This window comes from Malus domestica, chromosome 07, assembly GCF_042453785.1.
Source record: "Malus domestica chromosome 07, GDT2T_hap1".
Classification (NCBI taxonomy): Eukaryota; Viridiplantae; Streptophyta; class Magnoliopsida; order Rosales; family Rosaceae; genus Malus; species Malus domestica.
In genome coordinates, this window is record NC_091667.1 from 3,952,807 (window position 1) to 3,977,511 (window position 24,705).

Consider the following 24,705-nt stretch of genomic DNA (forward strand, 5'->3'; position numbering starts at 1 on the left):
AACAACACAGACGGTACAAAACTAGACCGCTTTAAGCCAGCCGATCTTAGATCTGAATCGTTATACCAATGTCGACTAAAGTTACACAGGCCAAATTGTGGTTCGGACAATCGAGATCAACTCCAGCAGTCTCTCGGAAAATTAGTCCTTGCAAAAGATTAAAATTTTAAAAAAACCTTGTGCTATATTACATATTCAATTTAATCCCTTGAATGTACTTTTATCAAAATTTACATTCAATTTTTGTTATTTAATGTGTATTTTTATTTAATCTCTCACATTAGATAAGTAAATGGCTCGTGCTGGCTCATCCCATTATGTAAGTCGTCTCTAATTGCCAGTCGCCTTCCTCAAAGACTCAGGTTCAAGAAAATTCGGTAGTACAGCTGCCTCACATGCATTTCCTAATTAGCAATTTTGGAACCCCGATTTACTTGCTACTTTATACTTCACAATGGAATCGTCCTCGTCCTCTGCAAGGAAGCAGCCATATAGTCTGGCTATTGAAGGGGGCAAAGTCCTGGGCCAAATGTTTGAGACTGCCAACAATGTCTCATTCTATAGAAGGAAGCTGGACGACTTACGCCTGTCGGAAGAGAATATCCCGTTGGTGACCCCTGATGCATCGCCTAACGATGCGGATGAGGAGCAAGTTCCCTACGTCGCTGCCAGAGAGTCCGAAGCACCAACCGACAGTTTAGCACTAGCAGACAATTCAGCACCTGCCAACAATTCAGCAGACAATTTAGCAAAGGTGTGGAATTTCATCTCTAATTCTCCCATTCAATTTCATCAAGGCATGATTGGTTTTGCTACATACTAGAGTTTTAGTTTTTTCAATTTGAAACTCGTTTCACTTTCGTAACTAGAGTTTCTAGTTTAGCAATCACTAGGAACATTGCCTGCGTGCTGCTGCGGGTTCTGATTCCGTAATGCATCTTCAGTTTATAACCTTTGATGTAACCAACATGTGATGTTTCCGTCAAACTACGCAGAGAAAATGTGATTTCGGACACAATTTCATTAGTTAACAACTTGGTATTCAATTTGAGGGACAAAAAAATTCAGCAGATGAGTGTTAGATTTTTCTTCGTTTGCAGAATCACACTCATTTGCATCCAACAACCAAAGCCTAGCCCTCGTCGAATAAGAACCAGGCCAAAGCAGGATTTTAGTGCCACAATTATCAATACAACAGTACATTACTATAGCTACACAAGCTTACAAACTGCAAACAATCCCTTCATTATTATGGGAATGTCAAGCTTAGGTTATATATAATCGCGTGGTATAAGACAATTTTATCAATTGTCGAAGAGCATGAATTTACTTATGTCATCCATCACGGGGTAGAAATGCTCATTATTCGGCAACAGGTAGAAACCAATTGTGGCTTGCTTAAGATACAGAAGTTTGATGTTTTTGCCAGCACTTTCGAGCCCTCTAGCGTAAGCCAATTGCCAGTCCTGAACAAGATCCAAACCTGCCACCACAACTAGGCTCTTTGGGAACTTGACAGCTTCGAGGCTTTGACCCCGGGGACCAAATGGGTTACATGTTGGATGGTCCCTATCTTCACCATCGGGGAGAAAAGCTCTCCAGTACCAGTCCCAGTCTTGGATGGTTACAAAGTATTTCCCATCCAACCGCAACTTGGATTCAGTCTGCTCCTACCCACCAAACATAGGGTTGAGCAGTATATTTCCCAGTACATTGATTATAGATTTTGCAGCTCTTAAAGCAACATTTGTGTACAATGTTCCTGCCAAAGCTATCGTCAGCTAGATAGATATGAATGTTTGAGTCCCTTGTACTTTTAAGCCATGATCTAGAGTTCACCCACCTCAAGGATGTCCATCCATCATCATAGGCACATGGATAGCGATTTTTAGAAGCCCTACGATAATTAACAGAGACCACTACAGCCTTGCAGATACCAACTAGTCGACGACACAGAATATCATATATGCCGTTGTTTGAAGAAGAGTGTGCAAAGCTTCCACCATGGAAGAAAATTATGACAGGAATAACCTCTTGGCTCACCGCTCTCTCAGGATCAACAATGTTCAGTGGGGATAGATTAACATTGAACAGATGATAGATTCGACTGAGCAGGCTAGTTTCGTGGGCGATGATAACATCAAACGAGACAACCCCATTAACAGGGTTATCTATCATTGATAGTTATTATTAAGTTCCCATAATAAGAAGGTGACTATTATTAGCACTTCAAAAATCCTATTTTACATTCCTTAAAAGTGTATTTTTCTTTTTAATTATAGAAAGTTTGGAGTGCCAATAACAATTTTCAATAAAAAAAGTCATATATTATCATATAGTTTTCATTGTGCATGAATTTCTCCATGTATATGTATATGCATATTACGTACATATGTATGTTTAGATACTATAGTTACGTACCGATACATTTGTACCGTTATATTTGTACCGATACATTTGTACCGAAAGTTATGTACCGATAAATTCTTACCAAAACTTACGAATCGATACTTCTGTACCTATGAGTAATATAATGTACCTAAAGTTATGTACCGAAACTTATGTACCGATACTTCTATACCTATGAATAAAATAAGGTATCGAATGTTATATATAAATTGATTTTGTTTTGTTGTTGAATTTTTTTAATAATGAGAATTTGTATTTTGAATAAATTTTTATCTATTAATATGATTAGATCACAAAATAAAAAACATAATTATGGATGGGTAAAGAATTTCGAGTGAATTTTTATCTATTAATATGATTAGAGCACAAAATAAAAAATATAATTTGGAGTGCAAAATGAGATTTTTGAGGTGCCAATAACAATTTCTAATAAGAAAAGTCATATATTATCATATAGTTTTCATTGTGCGTGAATTTCTTCATGTATATGTATATGCATATTACGTACATATGTATGTTTAGATACTATAGTCCCGGTCCTGGATGAATTAAAAAAATTCAATAACAAAACAAAATCAATTTATACATAACATTTGATACCTTATTTTATTCATAGGTACAGAAGTATCGGTACATAACTTTAGTTATATTATATTACTCATAGGTACAGAAATACTGATTTGTAAGTTTTGGTAAGAATATATCGGTACACAAGGTTATAGTCTAAAACTCATCTTTTTTAAGGATTAAAATGAAGTTTTCTATAAATTGGTGGTTTTGAACATTAGTCCTTGCAAAAGATTAAAATTAAAAAAAAACCTTGTGCTAGATTACATATTCAATTTAATCCCTTGAATGTACTTTTATCAAAATTTACATTCAATTTTTGTTATTTAATGTGTATTTTTATTTAATCTCTCCACATTAGATAAGTAAATGGCTCGTGCTGGCTCATCCCATTATGTAAGTCGTCTCTAATTGCCAGTCGCCTTCCTCAAAGACTCAGGTTCAAGAAAATTCGGTAGTACAGCTGCCTCACATGCATTTCCTAATTACTTCACAATGGAATCGTCCTCGTCCTCTGCAAGGAAGCAGCCATATAGTCTGGCTATTGAAGGGGGCAAAGTCCTAGGCCAAATGTTTGAGACTGCCAACAATGTCTCGACACAAGTAAAGTTAGCCCAGGTGGATCTGGGCTGTGCTTGGGCCGAACTAATTAATAAATGGGTCGTGCTGGCTCATCCCATTGAAATAAAATATAGGTGCAACTTTGCCTAGCTATTGCACAAAAATTAGTTGCACAAAATGCCATGAATTCTGATGAGAGCCGGAGGGGGGGGGGGGCGGCATGGACACAAGTAAAGTTAGCCCAGGTGGATCTGGGATGTGCTTGGGCCGAACTAATTAATAAATGGGTCGTGTTGGCTCATCCCATTGAAATAAAATGTAGGTGCAACTTTGCCTAGCTATTGCGCAAAAATTAGTTGCACAAGTTAATTTATCTATTATATCAGAGTAGAGTATACACTCTCAAAATATAGTTGCAACTTTACCTAATTACGTAAATATTGTTGTACATGTTGTACATTGTTATTATTATTATCACACGAATATAGTTAAATTGTTTTAAGGTTCATGTCTTTACTTAACAGGCTAACTCCAATTACCATTACTATTGCTAGCTTCAATTCAAATCGTAAATTAACTGTAACTTCTCTTATTTATTCTAGGTTAGTTTTTGTTGTGAAACTTAGATAACCAAAATTAAACTCATTAAGTCTCAAATTTTAGTGCTCGCAAGTATACGAATCGAATGAATGTATAGCATATAAGCACAGATATCGTCCCACAGAGATCAAATTGATTCTAAGTCTTACTAACTAAATTGGAACAAATTATAATTGGGAAGCTTTAACTGAAAAGATAGAAGATTTGAATTAAACTAAAAATGAAATATGACTTTAAAAATAAAATACATGAAATTATAAAATTAAAAATAAAATACATGAAATTATAAAATTAAAAATAAAATACATGAAATTATAAAATTATAAAATTATAAATATAAGAAAATAAAACCTAGGGCATCCGAATTCACCGTAACCAATTCTACTTAATTCCCTTAATATGTTATGCTCAAGTAGTTCCCCAATACTAATAATCGATTTTTCCTAAATTATTCGACAGTCATGACATCTGGTTACATCAAAAGTATCATTACATGTTAACCATTTATGGCATCTAGATGAATTTAAACAAGTAAGAACCCATTAAGCTCTATAGAAATCATTGGAAAATCACACAAACCCTAATTGTATGGCATCGATAAATAGGTGCTTATGGTATCAATTGCAAGAAGCTAAACCCAAGTTAACTATGGCATCTACTTTAACTTGCATCAAATCAACCTAATTTAAACCTAGATGGTGAGCAAACATCTAAATAAAAATCAAGCGCATTACGAATAGTGAAAGATACTCAATAAAAATGAAAAACTTGATAATAACATTGCCACAAGGCAATTAGTATTCATGATCAGGCTACATCGTAGCCCTAGAAAAGAAAAGAAACTAGAAAAGCTCTTCTTTCTTCCCTTCCTTGCCGCAACCCCCTCTCAATCCAATTAAAACCCCACTAGAATCCTATCGCTAATGGACTTGAAGTCCTTATTAAAGAAAATGAAAAATAAACGGAAATAATAAAAACTCAAAATTAAGTTCTCTCCTAAATTCCATTGAATAACATTCCCATCTCTATTTGATACCAAGGTAACTTGGTATTATATATGTGTAAGGAAGAGGAGAGAGAAGAATGTAGTATTGTTAAGTTCCATAAACACTGAGTTTCATAAACAATTTAGTAAGTTTCATAAACAATGTCGTAAGTTTTCATAAACAATGTCGTAAGTTTCATAAACAATGTAGAAAGTTTCATAAACAGTTTGTGTGATGACAAGTGGATCCACACGTCAAATTTTTTTTAATATTAAAATTATGTCATTTTCATTAAAATTTAAGTTTTTTTGTCATTTTTATTAAAATTTAAAGGTTTTACATTAAAATTTAAGTTTTTTTAATTAAATAAAGTTACAGCATGGTTTTTTTTTTATGAATAAACTCCGCAAGGAAATAAACACAAACTAGAAAATTCTTCGGAACCAAAATAGAAGTGAAACAACACAGACGGTACAAAACTAGACCGCTTTAAGTCGGCCGATCTTAGGTCTGAATCGGTATGCCAATGTCGACTAAAGTTACACAGGTCAAATTGTGGTTCTGACAATCAAGATCAACCCCAGCAGTTTCTCGTAAAATGTCAATGTTGAGAAGTAGGGGCAATCAGGATCCCGAATTTTGATCATCAGACTAACCAAGATTAAAAATTTGAACAGGCCAATTACGCTTCCGACCATGAGGATCAACTCCAGCAGCTTCCAAGGAAATGTCAATGTCACGATGATGGGAAGCACGAGCAATGCTTATTCGCAGATGAATCCTTGCAGCCGGACAAGCTTCAGTGCCAACTGCTGCTGATCCGTCCACGTTAGATTTTCCTGATGTCACAGCAATTGGTTCCTTAAATGTCAAAATTGTTTGCTGCCAGTGCGTTTTGGGAGTATATGGGGATGTTGACAAAACAGCCGGCGTTTCTTTGCAGAACCTGCTGGTAAAACCAGTCTCAAACCACAAGACAACTCCAAAACACCAGGTTGTTTCAGATTCCAAATCAGTTAAGCTGCTAGCTGCACTGCTGAAGTTTGGTTCCAACTCAACACTTGCAGTAAAATCGACTTCATCAGGCTTCATTGTCACCAAGTCAAAGCTCTGCGAAACAAAATAAAAGGAAATTCATTGTCCACCAAATAAGAGTCACTGGTACGCTTATTCAGTTTTGGACCTGGTACATCATATAATGTTCCAAAAATTCACAAGTACAAAGACATCTTCCTAGGTCTTCCTCTACCCATTTTGCAAGCCTCTATCTCATAGTCGCATCTAACCATTATATAATTATTATAAATGTTATATATAAATTATAACATTATATACTTAAACTAAATTATTAGGATGATTTTCCCCCCTTAACATTATTATGTTGAGCCTAATTCTTGTATACCTAAATTTTGATCTACGTTTATCACACTTTGGTCCTAGCAACTGCCATATTCTGCATCCTATTTCTTCATTTATAGACCTATTAAGGACGTCACAAGAGATAATAACTGATTTGTTACTGAACCATGTATACAAATTTAATACAAAAACTAAGAATGCAAACCAGTCGATGGGCACTGAGACCTTGATGCCATTAGCAAAAAATGTTTTATCGCATTCAAAAGGCATGACTTTTGAAAGATGAATATAGACAACAAGACAAGAAAGATAAAATTGAGCATCAAGGAGCACACAGAGAGCGACTGATCCATCACAAAGTCATGTGTAAAACAAAGACCAATTGAAGACCTGATACATTGCGTATGCACATAGAAATATAACACTTGCATAACACCAACCTGGAGAACAGCAGCATTGGTCACTAAACCATGACCATCCACCGTATCTACAATAGGGATTTGTGCTGCACCTTCAACAAGCTCCTTGCCAACAGAAGACATGTTGAAACCATACACATTTTCCCAAAATGGAAGACTGGTGGCTCCTTTTCCAAATCCTGCAACAAACTAAGAAAAAAGGGAAATTTGTATGGAAAAAACAAAAGAACAAAGTAACCCTAAGAACAACATATGGAGAGGTATGTGAAGAATTGAAGAGATAAGAGGCTAGAGAAAGAACTCACAATAGTTGCTGTATCAGGAAGCATGGCACCTCCAGGTTTTAACCACCGATCCCGTGCATAAAGCACTGAACTGAGCATTGCCTCATAAAGTAGGCAGTACCCCATCCATTCACTCAGTAATACATCAACACTATGAGGTTCAATTAGTATGGATTTATCAAGCTCCTCAACCATACCTTGAACCACTTCTACTACCCCAGTGCCATGGTTAGTACTTTCACCAGGGCTCTTACTAGACAAAAGACCATTATCTTTTGCGATCTGCGATTAAAAAACCAATTAAGTACTCGCAACAAACTCTGTCAGGACATGAAGAAATCCAATTAAAAAACAGGGAAAATTTACCCGAGTTGCCACGGAAGCCATTTTCTCACTGGCTTCAATTGCAATTACCTTTGAAGCACCTGCTTGGGCTGCAAAGAGACTATTAGGGGAAAACAAGATTAAGTTAGAGGAGCAATAAGTTGTTTGTAATGGAACATTGATAATAATCAACATGATCACACTTCAGACATAAAGGCTCATCCTTAAGTCCTTACCTTTTTGCGTTGGTAATGGATGAGTTAACAAGACATATTCAAGATGATATTCCTTGGTGTATGCTTTTCGCAGACGATATAGTGTTGATAGATGAAACTCAGGAAGGGGTAAATGCAAAGCTTAACCTTTGGAGAGAAGTGTTGGAATCTAAAGGTCTTCGCCTAAGCCGATCAAAGACAGAATATATGGAGTGCAAGTTCAGTGCAAATGGAGGCCAAAACGAGTTAGGGGTGAGGATCGGAGATCAAGAAATACCAAAGAGCGACCGTTTTCGTTACCTAGGATCTATCTTGCAAAAGAACGGAGAATTAGATGGAGATCTCAACCATAGAATACAAGCTGGATGGATGAAGTGGAAGAGTGCATCCGGCGTGTTATGTGACCGCCGTATGCCACTGAAGCTTAAGGGAAAATTTTATAGGACGGCAATAAGGCCGGCGATGCTGTATGGCACAGAATGTTGGGCGGTGAAACATCAACACGTACACAAAATGGGTGTAGCAGAGATGAGGATGCTTCGTTGGATGTGTGGGCACACAAGAAAGGATAAGATTAGGAATGAGGATATCCGGGGTAAAGTAGGAGTAGCCGAAATTGAAGGAAAGATGAGAGAAAATCGGTTACGGTGGTTTGGACATGTGCAAAGAAGGCCTACTGACGCTCCGATTAGAAGATGCGACGATGGGACAGAGGTTCAGGGCCGAAGGGGTAGAGGAAGACCTAGGAAAACTTTGGAAGAGACTCTAAGAAAAGACTTAGAGTACTTGGATCTAACGAAGGACATGACACAGGATCGAGCACAATGGCGTTCTAAGATTCATATAGCCGATCCCACTCAGTGACTTGGATTTTCCAAGTCTCCAACCGAGAAGTTTTCCTCACTCGGAAAATTAAGGGAACACTACCCCAACCTACATGCTCCACTCAGAAAGCTTCAACATACAAGCTTCAACAAAAGAAAATTCAAAGAACTTAGCGAAGAAGGCTTTGGTGTATTTAACACAATACGTTGAAATGAAGGAAAGCTTATTTATTGATATCCCCGATAAGCTACAAATATGTACATATACATGAGTCAAAATAAACACACAAGAGGGAGCCTTCACAAAGGTTGCTTAGGAGAAGTCTCAGCAGTCGGTAGAGCCCCAGAAAGAGAAGGCACCGGAGGGGGATCATTTGGAGCCTCAGTACTGGACAGAACCCTAGAAGGAGGAGGCATCAGAGGTTGATCATTTGGAGCTTCATTACGCGGTACAGCCCCAGAAGACGAAGGCAATAAATGCCTTTGGAACAAACCTACAAATCTCTGATGATCAAGTAAAACCTGACCATCAGTTTCCTTCATCTGGTCAAGCTTCCTCTTCATGTTTGTAGCATAGTCATGTGCGAGCCGGTGCAACTGTTTATTCTCATGCTTGAGCCCTCTAATCTCCTGTTTGAGACTCATCACTTCAGCCGCCAATGATTCAACTTGGCGGGTTCGAGCAAATAGGCGTTGGGCCATATTAGACACAGAACCTGCACACTGAACACTGAGAGCCAGCGAATCCTTAACAGCTAACTCATCAGACCGTTTGGAAAGTAGTCTGTTATCTTTGGGAGTGAGAAGGTTCCTGGCCACCACCGCAGCGGTCATATCATTCTTCATCACGGAATCCCCAACGGTAAGAGGACCAGTAGGGGAGACGAAGGATGGGCGCCATATGTTGTCTGGAGAAGGCGGGGCTGCCTCTTCAACAAGGTTCAAGTCAAAACGACGGTCGGAGGGGCCAGACATTTTCAAAGGTGTTGAAGAGAGAAGAGGTCGGACAAATCAAGATCTTAGAAGTGCAAGAATGAAGCTTCTACTGGTGGAGATTCAAGTGTGCTTTGGAACTTAATGCCAGCCCTTATAAAAATCTGCACTCGACGGAGCTTCAGAAATCGAAGAGGCGCCTGCTCAGAAATCGAAGAGGCGTTTGCTTTCTCAAAAGCTGGGCTGCTTAGAGATCACGAGGGTTGATCTCAGAAATCTAAGAGGCGTTTGCTTTCTCAAAAGTTGGGCTGCTCAAAGACCACGAAGGCTGGTCTCAGAAATTGAAGAGGCGCTCGCTTTCTCAAAAGCTGGGCTCCCCAGAGACCACGAGGGCCGATCTCAGAAATCGAAGAGGCACCTACTTTTCCAGCCTTGTCAGCACCTGTCACGCGCACACTCAGCTTTGCGGAAATTATGGGCATTCTGTCGAAGACTTCTGGGGAAGTAGAAAACACATGAATCTTACTGTTCAATCACCCACTTCCCACACGCAACAATAGCTCATGGGTACCACAGAAAACTTTGCCAAAGTTCTCTGCCAAAGTTGAGCACGTGAAGCTTGCAGCTCCCACTACATCGCTCTGACCAAGAAGGGTAAAAGAATAGCAAAGAAACAGCACTAACAAAGTTTAGACCCATAAATTTTGAAGGTCTAGCTACCATATTATTACCCACAAGGGTAAAGGAACAGTACCACTGCTGGATAATTGGACAGTCCCTGTGTGTCAACCTCTGTGCTTCGTGGCAAGGTAGACTAGCAAACATGCCCAACCTTTACTCACATTCGAGAAAACACTCCCAATAAGATTGCTTGCTCCAAAATCGAAGAGGCACCGTCCTCCGAATCTCGAGAGCCAGACTCCCAACATGACTACTTTCTTAAAAATCGAAGAGAGGGTAAAGGAACAGTACCATTGCTGGATAATTGGAAAGTCCCTGTGTGTCAACCTCTGTGCTTCGTGGCAAGGTAGACTAGCAAACATGCCCAACCTTTACTCACATTCGAGAAAACACTCCCAACAAGATTGCTTGCTCCAAAATCGAAGAGGCACCGCCCTCCGAATCTCGAGAGCCAGACTCCCAACATGATTACTTTCTAAAAAATCGAAGAGACACTGCTCCCCGAATCTTCGAGAGCCAGACCCCCAGCGTGACTGCTTTCTCAAAAATCGATGAGGCATCGTTCTTCGAATCAATCGAAGAGGCGCTCGCTTTCTCAAAAGCTGGGCTGCTCAGAGACCACGAGGGCCGATCTCAGAAATCGAAGAGGCACCTACTTTTCTAGCCTTGTCAGCACCTGTCACACGCACACTCAGCTTTGCAGAAATTATGGGCATTCTGTCGAAGACTTCTGGTGAAGTAGAAAGCACATGAATCTTACTGTTCAATCACCCACTTCCCACACGCAACAATAGCTCATGGGTACCACAGATAACTTTGCCAAAGTTCTCTGCCAAAGTTGAGCACGTGAAGCTTGCAGCTCCCACTACATCGCTCTGACCAAGAAAGGTAAAAGAATAGCAAAGAAACAACACTAACAAAGTTTAGACACATAAATTTTGAAGGTCTAGCTACCATATTATTACCCACAAGGGTAAAGGAACAGTACCACTGCTGGATAATTGGAAACTCCCTGTGTGTCAACCTCTGTGCTTCGTGGCAAGGTAGACTAGCAAACATGCCCAACCTTTACTCACATTCGAGAAAACACTCCCAACAAGATTGCTTGCTCCAAAATCGAAGAGGCACCGTCCTCCGAATCTCGAGAGCCAGACTCCCAACATGACTACTTTCTCAAAATCGAAGAGAGGGTAAAGGAACAGTACCATTGCTGGATAATTGGAAAGTCCCTGTGTATCAACCTTTGTGCTTCGTGGCAAGGTAGACTAGCAAACATGCCCAACCTTTACTCACATTCGAGACAACACTCCCAACAAGATTGCTTGCTCCAAAATCGAAGAGGCACCGTCCTCCGAATCTCGAGAGCCAGACTCCCAACATGACTACTTTCTCAAAATCGAAGAGAGGGTAAAGGAACAGTACCATTGCTGGATAATTGGAAAGTCCCTGTGTATCAACCTTTGTGCTTCGTGGCAAGGTAGACTAGCAAACATGCCCAACCTTTACTCACATTCGAGACAACACTCCCAACAAGATTGCTTGCTCCAAAATCGAAGAGGCACCGCCCTCCGAATCTCGAGAGCCAGACTCCCAACATGATTACTTCCTCAAAAATCGAAGAGACACTGCTCTCCGAATCTCGAGAGCCAGACCCCCAGCATGATTGCTTTCTCAAAAATCGAAGAGGCATCGTTCTCCGAATCTCGAGAGCCAGATACCACAGACCACTTTTTCAAAGTGCTCTGACAGAGTTAAAACATGTGAAACTGACAGCTCCCACTACCGTGCTATGACCAAGCAGGGTAAAGGAATAGCATTACTACTTGTTAGGGAGACTCCTATATATGTCAACCTCCATCCCCAACGGACAGGCAGACCTGCAAAAATGCTCAACCCTTCATCATATCTGAGAGGGCACTCCCAACGAAGCCTTTCGAAATATTCAGCTTTCTTTCCCCCCGATAATACCTCTGCAAACAAGCTATACTAGAGCAAGAATATCTCATATCATCAGGGTTAAAAGCAAGAGTATCCCATATCATGCTTTTTCCCTGTCTTTTCCTTTGGCCTTGTTTTTACCTGCAAGACAAGGAGAAAGAGAGCAATCAGTCAGCACTTGGAATCAAGCTTCCAGCCAAGAACTGACTGCCTGGAACCCCTTACCTGATTACTTACCTGGCATTGCTCTCGAGTACTCATCTTCAACATCTTATGTTTCCAGGGAAGATTCTGCATCTGCTTGAGGAACAGATAGGGCAAGTGCGAAGGATACAAGGAAGCATGTGGAGACAAGCGTAACAGCACACGTGCCGATACATCCATTACTCTGTCAAAAGCAAAAGTATCCCATATCAGCAGGGTGGAACGTACTCTAGATTTGATGGACTTGTTTTGACCCTCAAATTCTTCAGTCGGCCTTATACTCTGGAGGAAACCAGAAAACCCTCCAGCTCAGTTCAAGAATAAGCCTGTGGAAAGTTACTTCTTCAAAAGCAAAAGTATCTCATATCATCTCTTCTCATTTTTCTTCTCTTTATCCTTCATGCTGCTGCAAGATGGGGAGAAGGTGAACAATCAGTCGGAGCTCTGATTGCTTACCTTGTCTGTCACCTCTTTCAGCAGACCCCCTAGCTCGGCGACTTGGGGGACTCCTACTACATGGTTTGTATCGCGCTTGACCAAGCCTGAAACTACAAGTAAGCTTCAAGTGAAATTGATACATTACCTTGTGCATCTCCACCAGTTAAAGATACCACCCCTGGATGGAGGAAGAGTACTTCCAGAGAAGATGCCACATCTACCTATGAGACAGATAAGGCAAGTCAAGACGACTCCACACTCCGATACTTAGAAGTTTCGTGATTACGAGATCATTCTCCCACAATATTTCTTAATGTCATTTGTACTAAATCATTCACTTGTACTCACTAAAGGAGAGCTTGAACCTATGTACTTGTGTAAACCCTTCACAATTAATGAGAACTCTTCTATTCCGTGGACGTAGCCAATATGGGTGAACCACGTACATCTTGTGTTTGCTTTCCTATCTCTATCCATTTATATACTTATCCACACTAATGACCGGAGCAATCTAGCGAAGATCACAAAAAGCGACCGTTTTCGCTACCTAGGATCTATCTTGCAAGAGAACGGAGAATTAGATGGAGATCTCAACCATAGAATACGAGCTGGATGGATGAAGTGTTAGAATGCATCCGGCGTGTTGTGTGACCGTCGTAGGCCACTGAAGCTCAAGGGAAAATTTTATAGGACGGCAATAAGGCCAGCGATGTTGTATGGCACAGAATGTTGGGCGGTGAAGCATCAACACGTACACAAAATGGGTGTAGCGGAGATGAGGATGCTTCGTGGGATGTGTGGGCACACGAGAAAGGATAAGATTGGGAATGAGGATATCCAAGGTAAAGTAGGAGTAGCCGAAATTGTAGGAAAGATGAGAGAAAATCGGCTCCGGTGATTTGGACATGTGCAAAGAAGGCCGAATGACGCTCCGGTTCGAAGATGTGACTACGGGACAGAGGTTCAGGGCCGAAGGGGTAGAGGAAGACCTAGGAAAACTTTGGAAGAGACTCTAAGAAAAGACTTAGAGTACTTGGATCTAACGGAGGACATGACACAAAACCGAGCGCAATGGCGTTCTAGGATTCATATAGCCGACCCCACTTAGTGGGAAAAGGCTTTGTTGTTGTTTGTTGTTGTTGTTGTTGATCACACTTCAGACATTCATTGCCTGAAATTAATATATAGAGACTGGCTATTTGAGAAACTGTTGTATTGTTCTTCAGCACGAGTTATGAATTCTATGCAAGAAACTCGTAAATCTCTTGCCCACATTAATGTTGAATTGATAGATAAAATATAGTCACTAGCATCTTTTTACATACTCAACAACCTTAAATATTTAAACTGAAACTAAAGTATTTGTAAACATTTCTAGAGAAAATGCAAAAACATTTCGTAGAATTTGTCTCTAGAGACGCACTTTAGATTGGACACTGGGAAGATTTAAAGAATCTCAATATCAGCTACAAGAGCCAACACAAATACAGGGTTTTGCAACCCATTTTCATTATTGTAAACTCATACCATACAAAACAGTTTCCTGCAAAGACAATCACACATGTTATTAACAGAGTCGTAAAACTTGTACTTTTCAAAGATTTTCGCTTCTTTTCTCCTTTTTCTTTTTCCTCACTGTTCAAATATTTCCCAAGGAGATGATTCAAGTAGTTATTATTCCAAGTTAAAGTTTTCCTAGAGCACATCTTCAACTGATCATATCAGAGGTCTAAGTTTCTAGTCATTACTAGTGTTAAAATGCAACAAGCAATTCTGTAGTTAACAAGACTCTTGGGTAATGCCGTCAAACCAAGAAAGCATTATCACCTCGATAGAACAAAGAAGCACAGAGATAATACGTAACAGCCCTTGTGACAAAACAGGCATTTTGACCGAGATTAAATCCATTATGAAGTACAGAATCAGAAACCACCAACTAATTGTTACTTCCATAAGAAAGCAACTAGCATGTCATCTCACCTTAGTATACCTGTGCCACAACCTACATCCATCACCACTGCACTCTTCAAGAGAGAGGGGTTCTTTAAAATAGCTTGTCCATAAGCATCCATTCTTACCTGCATAAATGACAATATATGAGTCCAAATCAAACTAAAATACAAACAGAAACAGACTTTTTCATTTCAAATTTTCTTCTGCCAGGTAATACAGATTAACTTAATACCTTATCACTGAGCATCTCTCTGTGAATGCCAAATGAACTGTAAGCGCCAAAGTAGTCATTGTTAACATTCTTGATATCCTTTGAACCATGATTTGGAATATACGCTCTTAAAAGCTGTTCTTTTTTCTTTCTATCAGCTGACCCAACATGTTCTCCTGAATCCAAACCATTGATGGCCACCTTTCCAGGAGAATTCACATTATTCAAGTGGCTATTGGATGATGAAGCAACATTTTTCCCACTTTCATTAGAGGTATCATAATCAATAGCAATCTTTGGCACATGAATATCATGATCTATGCAGATCTCTTCAAACTGCCTCAAATCACTCATAAGTTCGTCCTTGTCAACTGCTGCAGCATAGTCATCTTCACCTTCTTCATCTTCACCAAAGCTATACAAGACCGAATCATCTTGCAAGAAAGGTTTTAGATACTCGTCACTATCCCATCCAGGTGTAATGTCTTTGAAATTGACTGTTTCATGTAAATGATTCTGTAGATCTTGGTTGGAATGACAGGTCAGCCCGCAACTCCAACATCTGTTTTCAGCAACCTGGAAACAAATGGAATCAGCAGAAAATACAAAAAATAAAAATAAAAATAAAAACTCCAAAATTACAGGATGATGAAAACACTTTGCTCTGCACATCAACATTCAAATTCCCAACAACTGAAAAAACAAAAAGCACGCACCTAATACCAACAAACGAAGGAAAAATGAATAAACTTTTTAAAGGACTAACAATGCATTTCATACATCAATACAAATGCAGACAACTACAACAATTTGACTTGGGCATTTCGTGTTATGCCCAGCGTAAGGATTCAACAATTTGACTTGAGTACTTGGATCTAACGGAGGACATGACACAAAACCGAGTGCAATGGCGTTCTAGGATTCATATAGCCGACCCCACTTAGTGGGAAAAGGCTTTGTTGTTGTTGTTGTTGTTGTTGTATCCTAAAATCAACCAAAACAATAAATAAAATTTCACATTAAATAAACAAACTTCCATTTCCGACTTCTTAGCATTGCAGCCTGCAATTTGCAGCAGAAGATACTACCCGGTAAAAGCGAATTCTTCAAGTTTCGCTTACTCAAACAAATCAAAACCGAATGTGAAAGAACCACTCAAACAACGCTAATCCAATCCAATTACTGCATTCTATCTCAAAAAATAAAAAATAAAAAAATCATTCCCTTTGTTTGTCTGTCAGCCCAATGACTGACCTGAGAGCGAACGAAGTTAATGAGCTTGAAGGAGCCGTAGAAATTCAGACCCAGCGCTCTCCGAACGGCCTGAAAGTCGAAACGATGGGTCGAAGTGCAGTGGTCGAAGAGGTCGTCGCACGAGCTGTACCTGGTGTCGCAGAACAAGCACAGCAAGTCTGAGCCCTCTTCTTCTTCTTCGTCTTCTTCTTCTGGTTCTGCATTCCAATCGTTCCACTCTTGGAGCTCTTCGGATTCTTCGTCGTCGTCGTCTGTGAATGTGGGTTCGTATTCGGAGCCGTTCTTCGCCATGAGTAATCTGAGAGAGAAAGGAAGGAGGGAGGGTGTCTTCGCTTTGAACCTTAAACCCTCTACAAACCCTAATAACAGTAATAAAAATCTGAATTGGCGACTTTGCCATCGGATTCTTCGTTTTTGCAGCTGTACCCCTATTTTAAAATGTTTACATTTCCACCAGCCTCCAGCCGGTATTATAGGTAAAGAATCTCTCCCTCCTTCATAAATTCTGATTTTTACTCAAATTTCAATTTTTTTTTTTCACGTGAAAATTTTAAATTTTTATATTTATGAATTCAGACAAGAAAATTGGTGCATATCAATTTATAAATTCAGACTTTTACCCAAATTCTAAATTTATTTCTCTCATTCAAACATAGTGTAAGAGTAAAATGTCATTTGATTTCTTGAAATATTATTCGAACTGTTTGAAATCACCAATTAACCCTTATCGTCATATTCGATAAAATTTTATCTACTTTTTCAATCACGTGGCCACACGTGATTCTCTTAAGGTTAAAGTCGTCCAGTATTTGACAGAAAAATGAATGAAATTCATCATACCTGACGGTAATGGTTAATTATTTAATTTAATTATAAATCTTGCAAAACCCATACAAAATTATAATGTCCGTTAAAATTCTTTAAAATGTGTCACTTAGACCATCTCCAACCCTTTGCCTAAAACCTAAAATTTTTAGCCCATAAAATTTAGATTTTAACCCAGAAGCAGTTTTTCTGTTCCAACCCTTCTGGCCTTAAATTAATTTTATGAACATTTTAACCCAAAAATATTAAATTCCAATAAACATTGAAAAAATAACTAAATCGACACATGAAACTCATGAAACATGCTTTCCCAACGATTCTGTCTCTGCACTCCTCAACCATTAGGAGTACGGGGGCAGGATCAACTAAATCAATAGTCCATTTGAATGTGAGTCGTTGATCAACCAAAAAAGCCGTTGAGCTCAATTTTATTGGCAGATAAGTGAGAGACACACCTATGTGGGTGGGGACTCCACCACTAATCTTTGGCCTAAATCTGGGTTTTTATTTTTTTTTAAGTTTTAAATTTTAGGTTAAATTTAGAACTTGAGTTAGAATAGATTGGGAGGAGAATAGAAGGGGATTGGTAGATTTTAGGCCGTAGATTGGAGTTGACCTTTAAACAGTCCATTAAAATTCTATTAAATCCAAATTCACTGCACCCCTAAATTTGGGTCAGCAATCGATTCATATTTCATTTCAGGTTGCAAAATTAAGGTGGCAAAGGTGGCAAGTTCTGTTAAAAAAGAAAAAGACCCGCTAGGGTGTTGAATTCTACCACCGAAGTTACTCACCATCGACATCGTAGCATGATTTCGCTCTGCAATTTGAAGAGCCTTCGATTGGGGTTTTCAATATTTTCTTCTACATGTGCTTCCAAAGATCTAAAACCCTCACATTTCCCTCTTCAAATTCAGCTACTCTGCAGAAATTTCAGCTCAGAAATCTCACAAAACCACCATGGCTTCACAGTCAGTTATCTCATAAACTCATGTGGGTTGTCCCCAGAAAATGCAATTTCCGCCTCCAAGACGATCAAGTTGCAGTCCCCAGAAAGAGCAGACTCCGTATTGGCCCTTCTGGGAAGCCATGGATTCTCCCAAACCCAGATCTCGAAGCTCGTCAGGTCACGCCCACGGTTCCTTTTAGCCGATCCTGATCAAACCCTTTTGCCAAAGCTCGAGTTTTTCAGCTCCATTGGAGTTTCGAGAGAGGACGTTGCCAGAATTGTGGCTTATAGCCCAAATCTTTTGGTGTTGAGCTTGCGGAAACGGACTGTACCCACTTACGAGTTTCTGAGGAGTATGCTTTCGGAGAAAAATGCGGCTTCTGTTGTCAAGCGCGGTACCTGGATTTTCTTGGAAGGACACTCGAAGAATGTGGAGCCGAACATTGGGATTTTGAGAGAATCAGGTATGCCACAGTCATGCATTTCTCTGTTGCTTGCTAGATTTCCCCGTGAATTGATGTGGAAGACTGAAAAGTTTGGAGAAGTTGTGGATGTGGTTAAGCAAATGGGTTTTAATCTTGAAAAATCTACTTCAGCTGTTGCAATAAGCACATTGTGTGGGCACAACGGTAAGTCGAGATGGGATCAAAACCTTGAAGCTTATAAGAGGTGGGGTTGGTCTGAGGATGATGTTCTCTCCGCTTTCAGGAGGTTCCCGCAGTGTATGACTAAGTCGGAGAAGAAAATAGCGCAAGTAATGGAATTGTTAGTCAACAAGATGGGGTGGCCGTCAAGAATGATTGCCAAGTACCCGGTGGTCATGGGTTTGAGTTTGGAGAAGAGAATCATCCCGAGGTGCAAAGTTGTAAAAGTTTTGCTGTTGAAGGGATTGGTAAATATTGAAAACTTGAGTTTGGGTTTCGTGTTAAAACCTGTGGAAAAGAAGTTCTTGAAGAGTTTTGTGACCAGATATCTCCACCAAGTACCTCAAATTGCGAGTGTGTATCATGGAAATGTTGATATCCAGGATGTGTGATCTCCATTCATATTTTGCTGGAGCAAATTCACTTGGTTGCCAATGGCTGAAATATAAATTCGTTGGTTTAAACACCAGCTTGATGTTGGCCTGATCTCCCTGATGCCACCAATTTGCAGTTAATGGTGCTGCATGGCTATTGACAGGATACACAAAGCCGTGCTTGTATTGGTGTTTAATCTAATATATTCAACAGAGGAGTGAAAGGAACCTTTTCTTTTTTGGTCTATTGTTCAAATCAAAAGAAACAAATGCAAGCACGTGCACACACACATATCAGTCCTTGTGACAGTTGATGGAGTCTGTAATGAAGAAACATTTCTTCCATCTTTTATATTCGTGGATGAATGAATCTATTAGAAAGCATTTGAAGACTTTCTGATCAAAAGAAAGAAGTACGCCTTTACAACGGTACTTATTTATTGTTTCAACTCTCTAATTAATTCCTGTTCAATAAACTAAATTTATTTTTCCATAAATATGAAAAGAGCTACAGATCATGAGAAATAAGTGCTCATATGATTTTCCTGCTGTTATTAGTTAGTGCAAGCTTGTGAAAGGAAGTCCAAACTGGACCGCCAAGAAAAAAAAATGGTGCGCTTCATAAGAAAAGTTAGTTTATATAATATTACACTCACAGGGTTTAATGTAAACCCTTAGAGTTCTCTGTACTTACAAAATATGAAGATTAAAACACTTATTAAGCTCCTTCGTTATGTTAACGAGCACGTGATGCTAGATTTGTAGGAATTGAAGGTTTTCATCATGCTATGCGGTTACCTTCTCTGCTGCGAGTAACAACGCAGTTCACTCTAATTGTTTTGGAGGAAAAAACTATGGTGTTTGGTTCTGAAGTGGAATGGGGTGGAATAAAGTTTGTGTTCACTTTGCATTGCAAAGATCTATTTGTTTTTTCTCCTTGCATGACCACATTGTCATTTCTTTCACTTTCCTCATACAGTGGTGTCCAGCCTTCCTACAGTACTCTTTACCGTAGCAGAATCTCATACATGTTAAGTATTGTATTCATACGTTTGTACAGCACGTCCAAGCTATTCATAAACTACATACCAGTTACTCTGTGATTCAGAATGTGGACTTTCAGCAGCTCCTTATTGATTTCTTGCATTATTGTGAATCTGTGATGATGGATTAGTGGATTCTGTCTGACATGTCATATTGCATATCTGTCCTTGCCCTTCAGTTTGGCAGATGGAATTCGTCGCCTTGAATTTCAACTGGATCTTCGTCTACTCTTATTTACTTCTAACTTTGTCACATATCACATTGTTCGGTACGAGTACCAGTAGCTTCTACATTTAACTTTTGGTACTTGCAGTATTAAATTTGTCATGACTGCATTTGAAGAATTCTCTATAGGGTTGAGTTGCCTGCCTAATCTGGAAAGCGCCAATAACCTGAGTGTCTTTTGGGTCAGAACTGAAAGGTTGTGTTTACGCGAGGGATTTGCCAGTACCTAAGGATATAGGCTAAATATAGTTAGAGATGGACAACAAAAGATTAGATGGAGAATTATGAAATGTACTACTTGGCCATTGCAAAGACATTTGTAAACCCTCTCTAGTAGTCATTTGCATCTTAATGCATGGTATCTACTCATTTCAAATCTCTCCATATAACTTTTTGCAGCCAATTTTTAGCTATGTTTAGCTCAAATCCGTTGTCCAAACATATCCAAAGGGTCTTGAAGAAGCAGCAGAAATAAAGGTGAACATCATTTGAGTTAAAAGATAACTGATTTGCTTGCTTGATATATGATCTTATAATGCATATTAGTTTGCTTTTGTATGGTGGTGCCCTAAGCCTGTATTGACAAGGCTACCTACTTGCAGGTGAGGGTAGCATGTGCATAACTAGGCCACAGAATACGAGGGAACCTTGACCATTGGTAACTGGTACGCTCTGTCATGGAATTCAAGTCTTAAATTACTGTTTTCATGATAGGGGATGGCAAAGGGATTAGGGAAACAAGGTCTCAGGGGTAGCTTTTGAAAGGGTGGATGGCATTCCTAGAGTCCTAGTTCCGACAACTCAATTCAATGTTCTACAACTGCATTCCGGTGACCAAAACTCATTTTCATCCCTTTGAAAATTGTACGTTTAGCAAATAGTTCCCAGAACTCCGCTTGTGTAAGTTTATCTTACATTGCCGGTCCCAAGCTCGGATAAAGGAGGAGGGGGAGGGCGTCAGGTAGTCGACAGCCGACACTCCATGGTTAGGTTGAATCCTTATGAAAATGAATCCAGAACGAAGCAATGGCGTTCTAGGATTCATATAGCCGACCCCACTTAGTGGGAAAAAGCTTTGTTGTGTGTTGTTGTTGTTGTAGCAAATAGTTCCCAGATCTTCAGTGTCAAGAAAAAAGCAAAAGAAAGAATGCGTGATTAAAACGCTTATATATATAGGTGTAGATATATAGCCGTGTGCCTGTGTATAGCACGTTGAATGAGATCTTTATTTAGAATTGTGGAAGTAGGGAAAGATGATCCGTATGTCCAAGCTTTCAAAAAACCATTTTTATATTACAAATTAGATGATTAAGGAAGCAGAAGAGTTATATTTAATTTAAGCATTGAAAATCTTCACTACTTAACAACTATAGAACGTTAAAACTTCAGAAAAATGGAATCTGAAAGCAACAAGCGAAAGCCACAGCTGAACATGTGTGTCTAGTTATTTAATATTATATCACATCCTGCCTGGACGGTTCTTACCCAAATGGAAACCACTCAGAAGATGTTCCTTTTGACTACAGCATGGAGTTGGATGTTTTCTTGTTTTATATGAGTAAAAATAAAATTTAAAGGGGAGGAGGTGTTCAAGTTAGACAAGTTTGAAGGTTATATTTTAGTTGATTTCAGTTCTCTAGGTTAACACCTTAACTGTATGTTCTCAAATATGTGTCGTTATATATTTCATTAAAGAATTAGTTAGAGTCATCTCATTCAGTCACGCCTTTAAGAGTATACTGGGAGTTTTAATGAAAAGCTCGCGGTACTGTTCACTTTAACGAAAAACCATATTTTTACACTAAAAAGTCAAACCTGGTACTATTCATTTTACCCTTTATTTTGTCCCTATCATTAAAACTCGAAGTTTTCAAGCCTATTTCATTAGTTTTTCTTATATTTAATGCATGCAAATTAGCCTACGAAAAGTGTTATTTAGCCCCAAATGACAAAATTCAATTTCTAATGCGACATATTAAGCCTAGGCTAAACTTGCCCAGGGCTCTTTGAGGGGCCAGTTTAGCCTCGGCTCTTGCCCAATGCTCTTGAAGAGTCAACTTAGGAAGAAACCGGTAGCCAATGAAAACTAGCCACCTAACACATTTTAGCCCCTAGCCTCTAATACCATTAGAACAACAAATCTTGAGAGGGCTGGATTTCATGAATAATGACAGTTTGAGAGGCCAAATCTTAGGGTTGGTTTGGTATTGCTGTGCTTTGAAAAAAAACTGATTCTGATGTGTTGTGAGAATAAGTTCATTTTTGCAGCTTCACGTTTTCAGTTTTTTTTTCACCCAAAACTGTGAAAATAAGCTGTTTTTAAGTGTTTACCAAATACTTTTTTAAGCTCAGTTTTTTTTTATATCCACTTTTTATAAAAGGACATCAGTACCAAACCAGTACTAAAGCCTCTAGCCCCTAGCCCTTGCCTTTTCCAGTGGACTTGCTCTAAATCTTGGATTGATATCGTCAATTGTTTTTTACATATTCAAACTCTTGCTTTCCAGGAATCCGAACGTGTGAGAATGAAATGATGAGAAATTGACATTTATGGCATATTTGTAAGTTTATACCTTATGCACTGGTGAATTGTTTATATTTTTTGGGGTGTTTCTTTAGTCCGTCTGTTATGTTGCTTGAATGTTTGAAACTATATATCTAAAGAAATGATGATGTTGCATGCTTACACCTGTAATCCCACAAGGGTATATCCCTGGTATATTATCCTTCAATTATGCTTATGATTATTCATTTTATATCTAATTGTTAGACTCTATGATTTTGCTTATTACTGGTTTGGAATGTAGGTTTTAGTTAACACCTTGACAGCTTAAACTTTTGGAATCAGTGGTAATCAGCTGACAAAATCTATCACGATATACTCTATGAAAATCTTCAATATTATATTTTTAAAGCAACATAAAATGGTTATATTATCGTGCAAATTGACAATCTGACAACATAAGGATGTGTGTCAAGTCTGGCGAAGTGAGATACACACCTGACATATTGTGTATGGTTCTATGGTCTAAGGGAAATCGTCCCAATGTTTAGAGAATATATACTTTGATACTATACGCGAAGTATTTCTAATTGATCGTGATAGTATTCTTTGACGTTATATCTTGATGAAATAAGAATGAGAATATATATTTTGATACTATCTGTGAAGCATTTCTGTGAAATTGCCCAATCATGTCTTTCCTTGAGGTAAGTCCGGAGCGGGAGCAACTTCTACTGCTAATTCAGGCTAAACTCGATCAATAGACAGGCTGCAAATTTTCTTGTGAGAATCAAATCAACCAAATCTAGTTGGTTTCATGCTTTTGATCCTCATTTGTGCATTTGAATTTGAATAAATTGTGATTGATTGTGTCTTTATCTCTTCGCTTTGTACCTTATTCTAGTCATGATGGACTTTCTTGCGTTACAAGTAATACCAAACCTATGAGAATTTGGCTTCCAATTGCTATTCTACTTTAAGTTCGAACAATCATATTCCTAATTTTTTTTAAAAAAGGAAAAAATCTACATTTGATTGTATGTGGATTGACTAAATTTTATTGGCTTCGAACCACCTACTAGTGTTCGTTTTTTGCACGACAATATTACACCTGCCAGAATTTTGAGTGATTATTTCATTTTTTTATTCTAATACATATGATGTTGAGGGGAGGCGTATTCACACACACAACCTCGAGTGCACATATACATGCTCAAAACTGCTTGAGTGCTGAGCTCCCTTACAAGTATCAAGTGTTTATTTTATTTTTGTTTTTGAACGAAATATTTTATTTACACTAAAAAAAATGGAGTAGATTTAGCCTCATAATGGGCTAACAATAATGTGGTTCGAATTCGATTTTGATGAAAATCGAAACTAAATCTTTTTACTTACAAGTGAAGAGGAATATCATAATTACCATTAGATCATAGTACTAAGTAACAAGTGTTTATTTTATTAGTAATTAGTTGATACATAGGAAGCAATTAAAGATCAATTGGTCAAACATACACAAATTCAACCCATCAATATTTTATAATTGCACGTCATTAGATGAAATAAAATTATGCTGATTTGGTGGACCATAGTGTGGCTTGGATCACATGAAAGTCAAAGTCAATTTATATTTTTATTCAAAAAATTGGTAGAGTGTTTATTCTCGTACCCCCCAAAAAAAAGGAGAGAAATTATTTCAACTGACCACACACAGCAAATAGAGAATTATTTAAGGCTGTTTAGTCGAAATAGTTTTTAAAATTGATATAACTTCTCATTTTAGTTCATGACAATGAAAATGGATATAAGTGATCTTAAGTTTGTCCGTCATAAATCATTTTGATTATTTCGTGAAAAATCTGTCAATGAACTTGTTAAGTGAAGATGTTGGTTTGACAAATTTACCCTTAAAAAAATGGTCACGTGATAATTTAACAAAGATATTGACAGATTTTTCATGGATGACCAAAATGATTCATGGTGA

General features: G+C 38.6%; 2 protein-coding genes and 1 pseudogene across 2 annotated transcripts; 1 reads left to right on the plus strand and 2 right to left on the minus strand.

Annotated features, from left to right (window-relative positions):
* Nucleotides 1-1,304: 1,304 nt before the first annotated feature.
* On the minus strand, nucleotides 1,305-2,178 carry LOC103438721 (gibberellin receptor GID1C-like; annotated as a pseudogene).
* Nucleotides 2,179-5,538: 3,360 nt separating this feature from the next.
* LOC103438590 (probable protein arginine N-methyltransferase 3) lies at nucleotides 5,539-16,575 on the minus strand. The gene is made up of 7 exons (XM_029105193.2): nucleotides 16,161-16,575; nucleotides 14,928-15,482; nucleotides 14,723-14,820; nucleotides 7,552-7,630; nucleotides 7,207-7,467; nucleotides 6,923-7,090; nucleotides 5,539-6,233 (listed from the first exon to the last, which is right to left on the minus strand). Exons 1-7 carry the CDS (start codon nucleotides 16,449-16,451, stop codon nucleotides 5,775-5,777), a joined length of 1,911 nt encoding a protein of 636 aa, XP_028961026.1. The 5' UTR covers nucleotides 16,452-16,575; the 3' UTR covers nucleotides 5,539-5,774.
* Nucleotides 16,576-17,640: 1,065 nt separating this feature from the next.
* LOC103438597 (transcription termination factor MTERF15, mitochondrial-like) lies at nucleotides 17,641-19,344 on the plus strand. The gene has a single exon (XM_008377127.4). It carries the CDS (start codon nucleotides 17,795-17,797, stop codon nucleotides 18,968-18,970), a length of 1,176 nt encoding a protein of 391 aa, XP_008375349.1. The 5' UTR covers nucleotides 17,641-17,794; the 3' UTR covers nucleotides 18,971-19,344.
* Nucleotides 19,345-24,705: the final 5,361 nt, after the last annotated feature.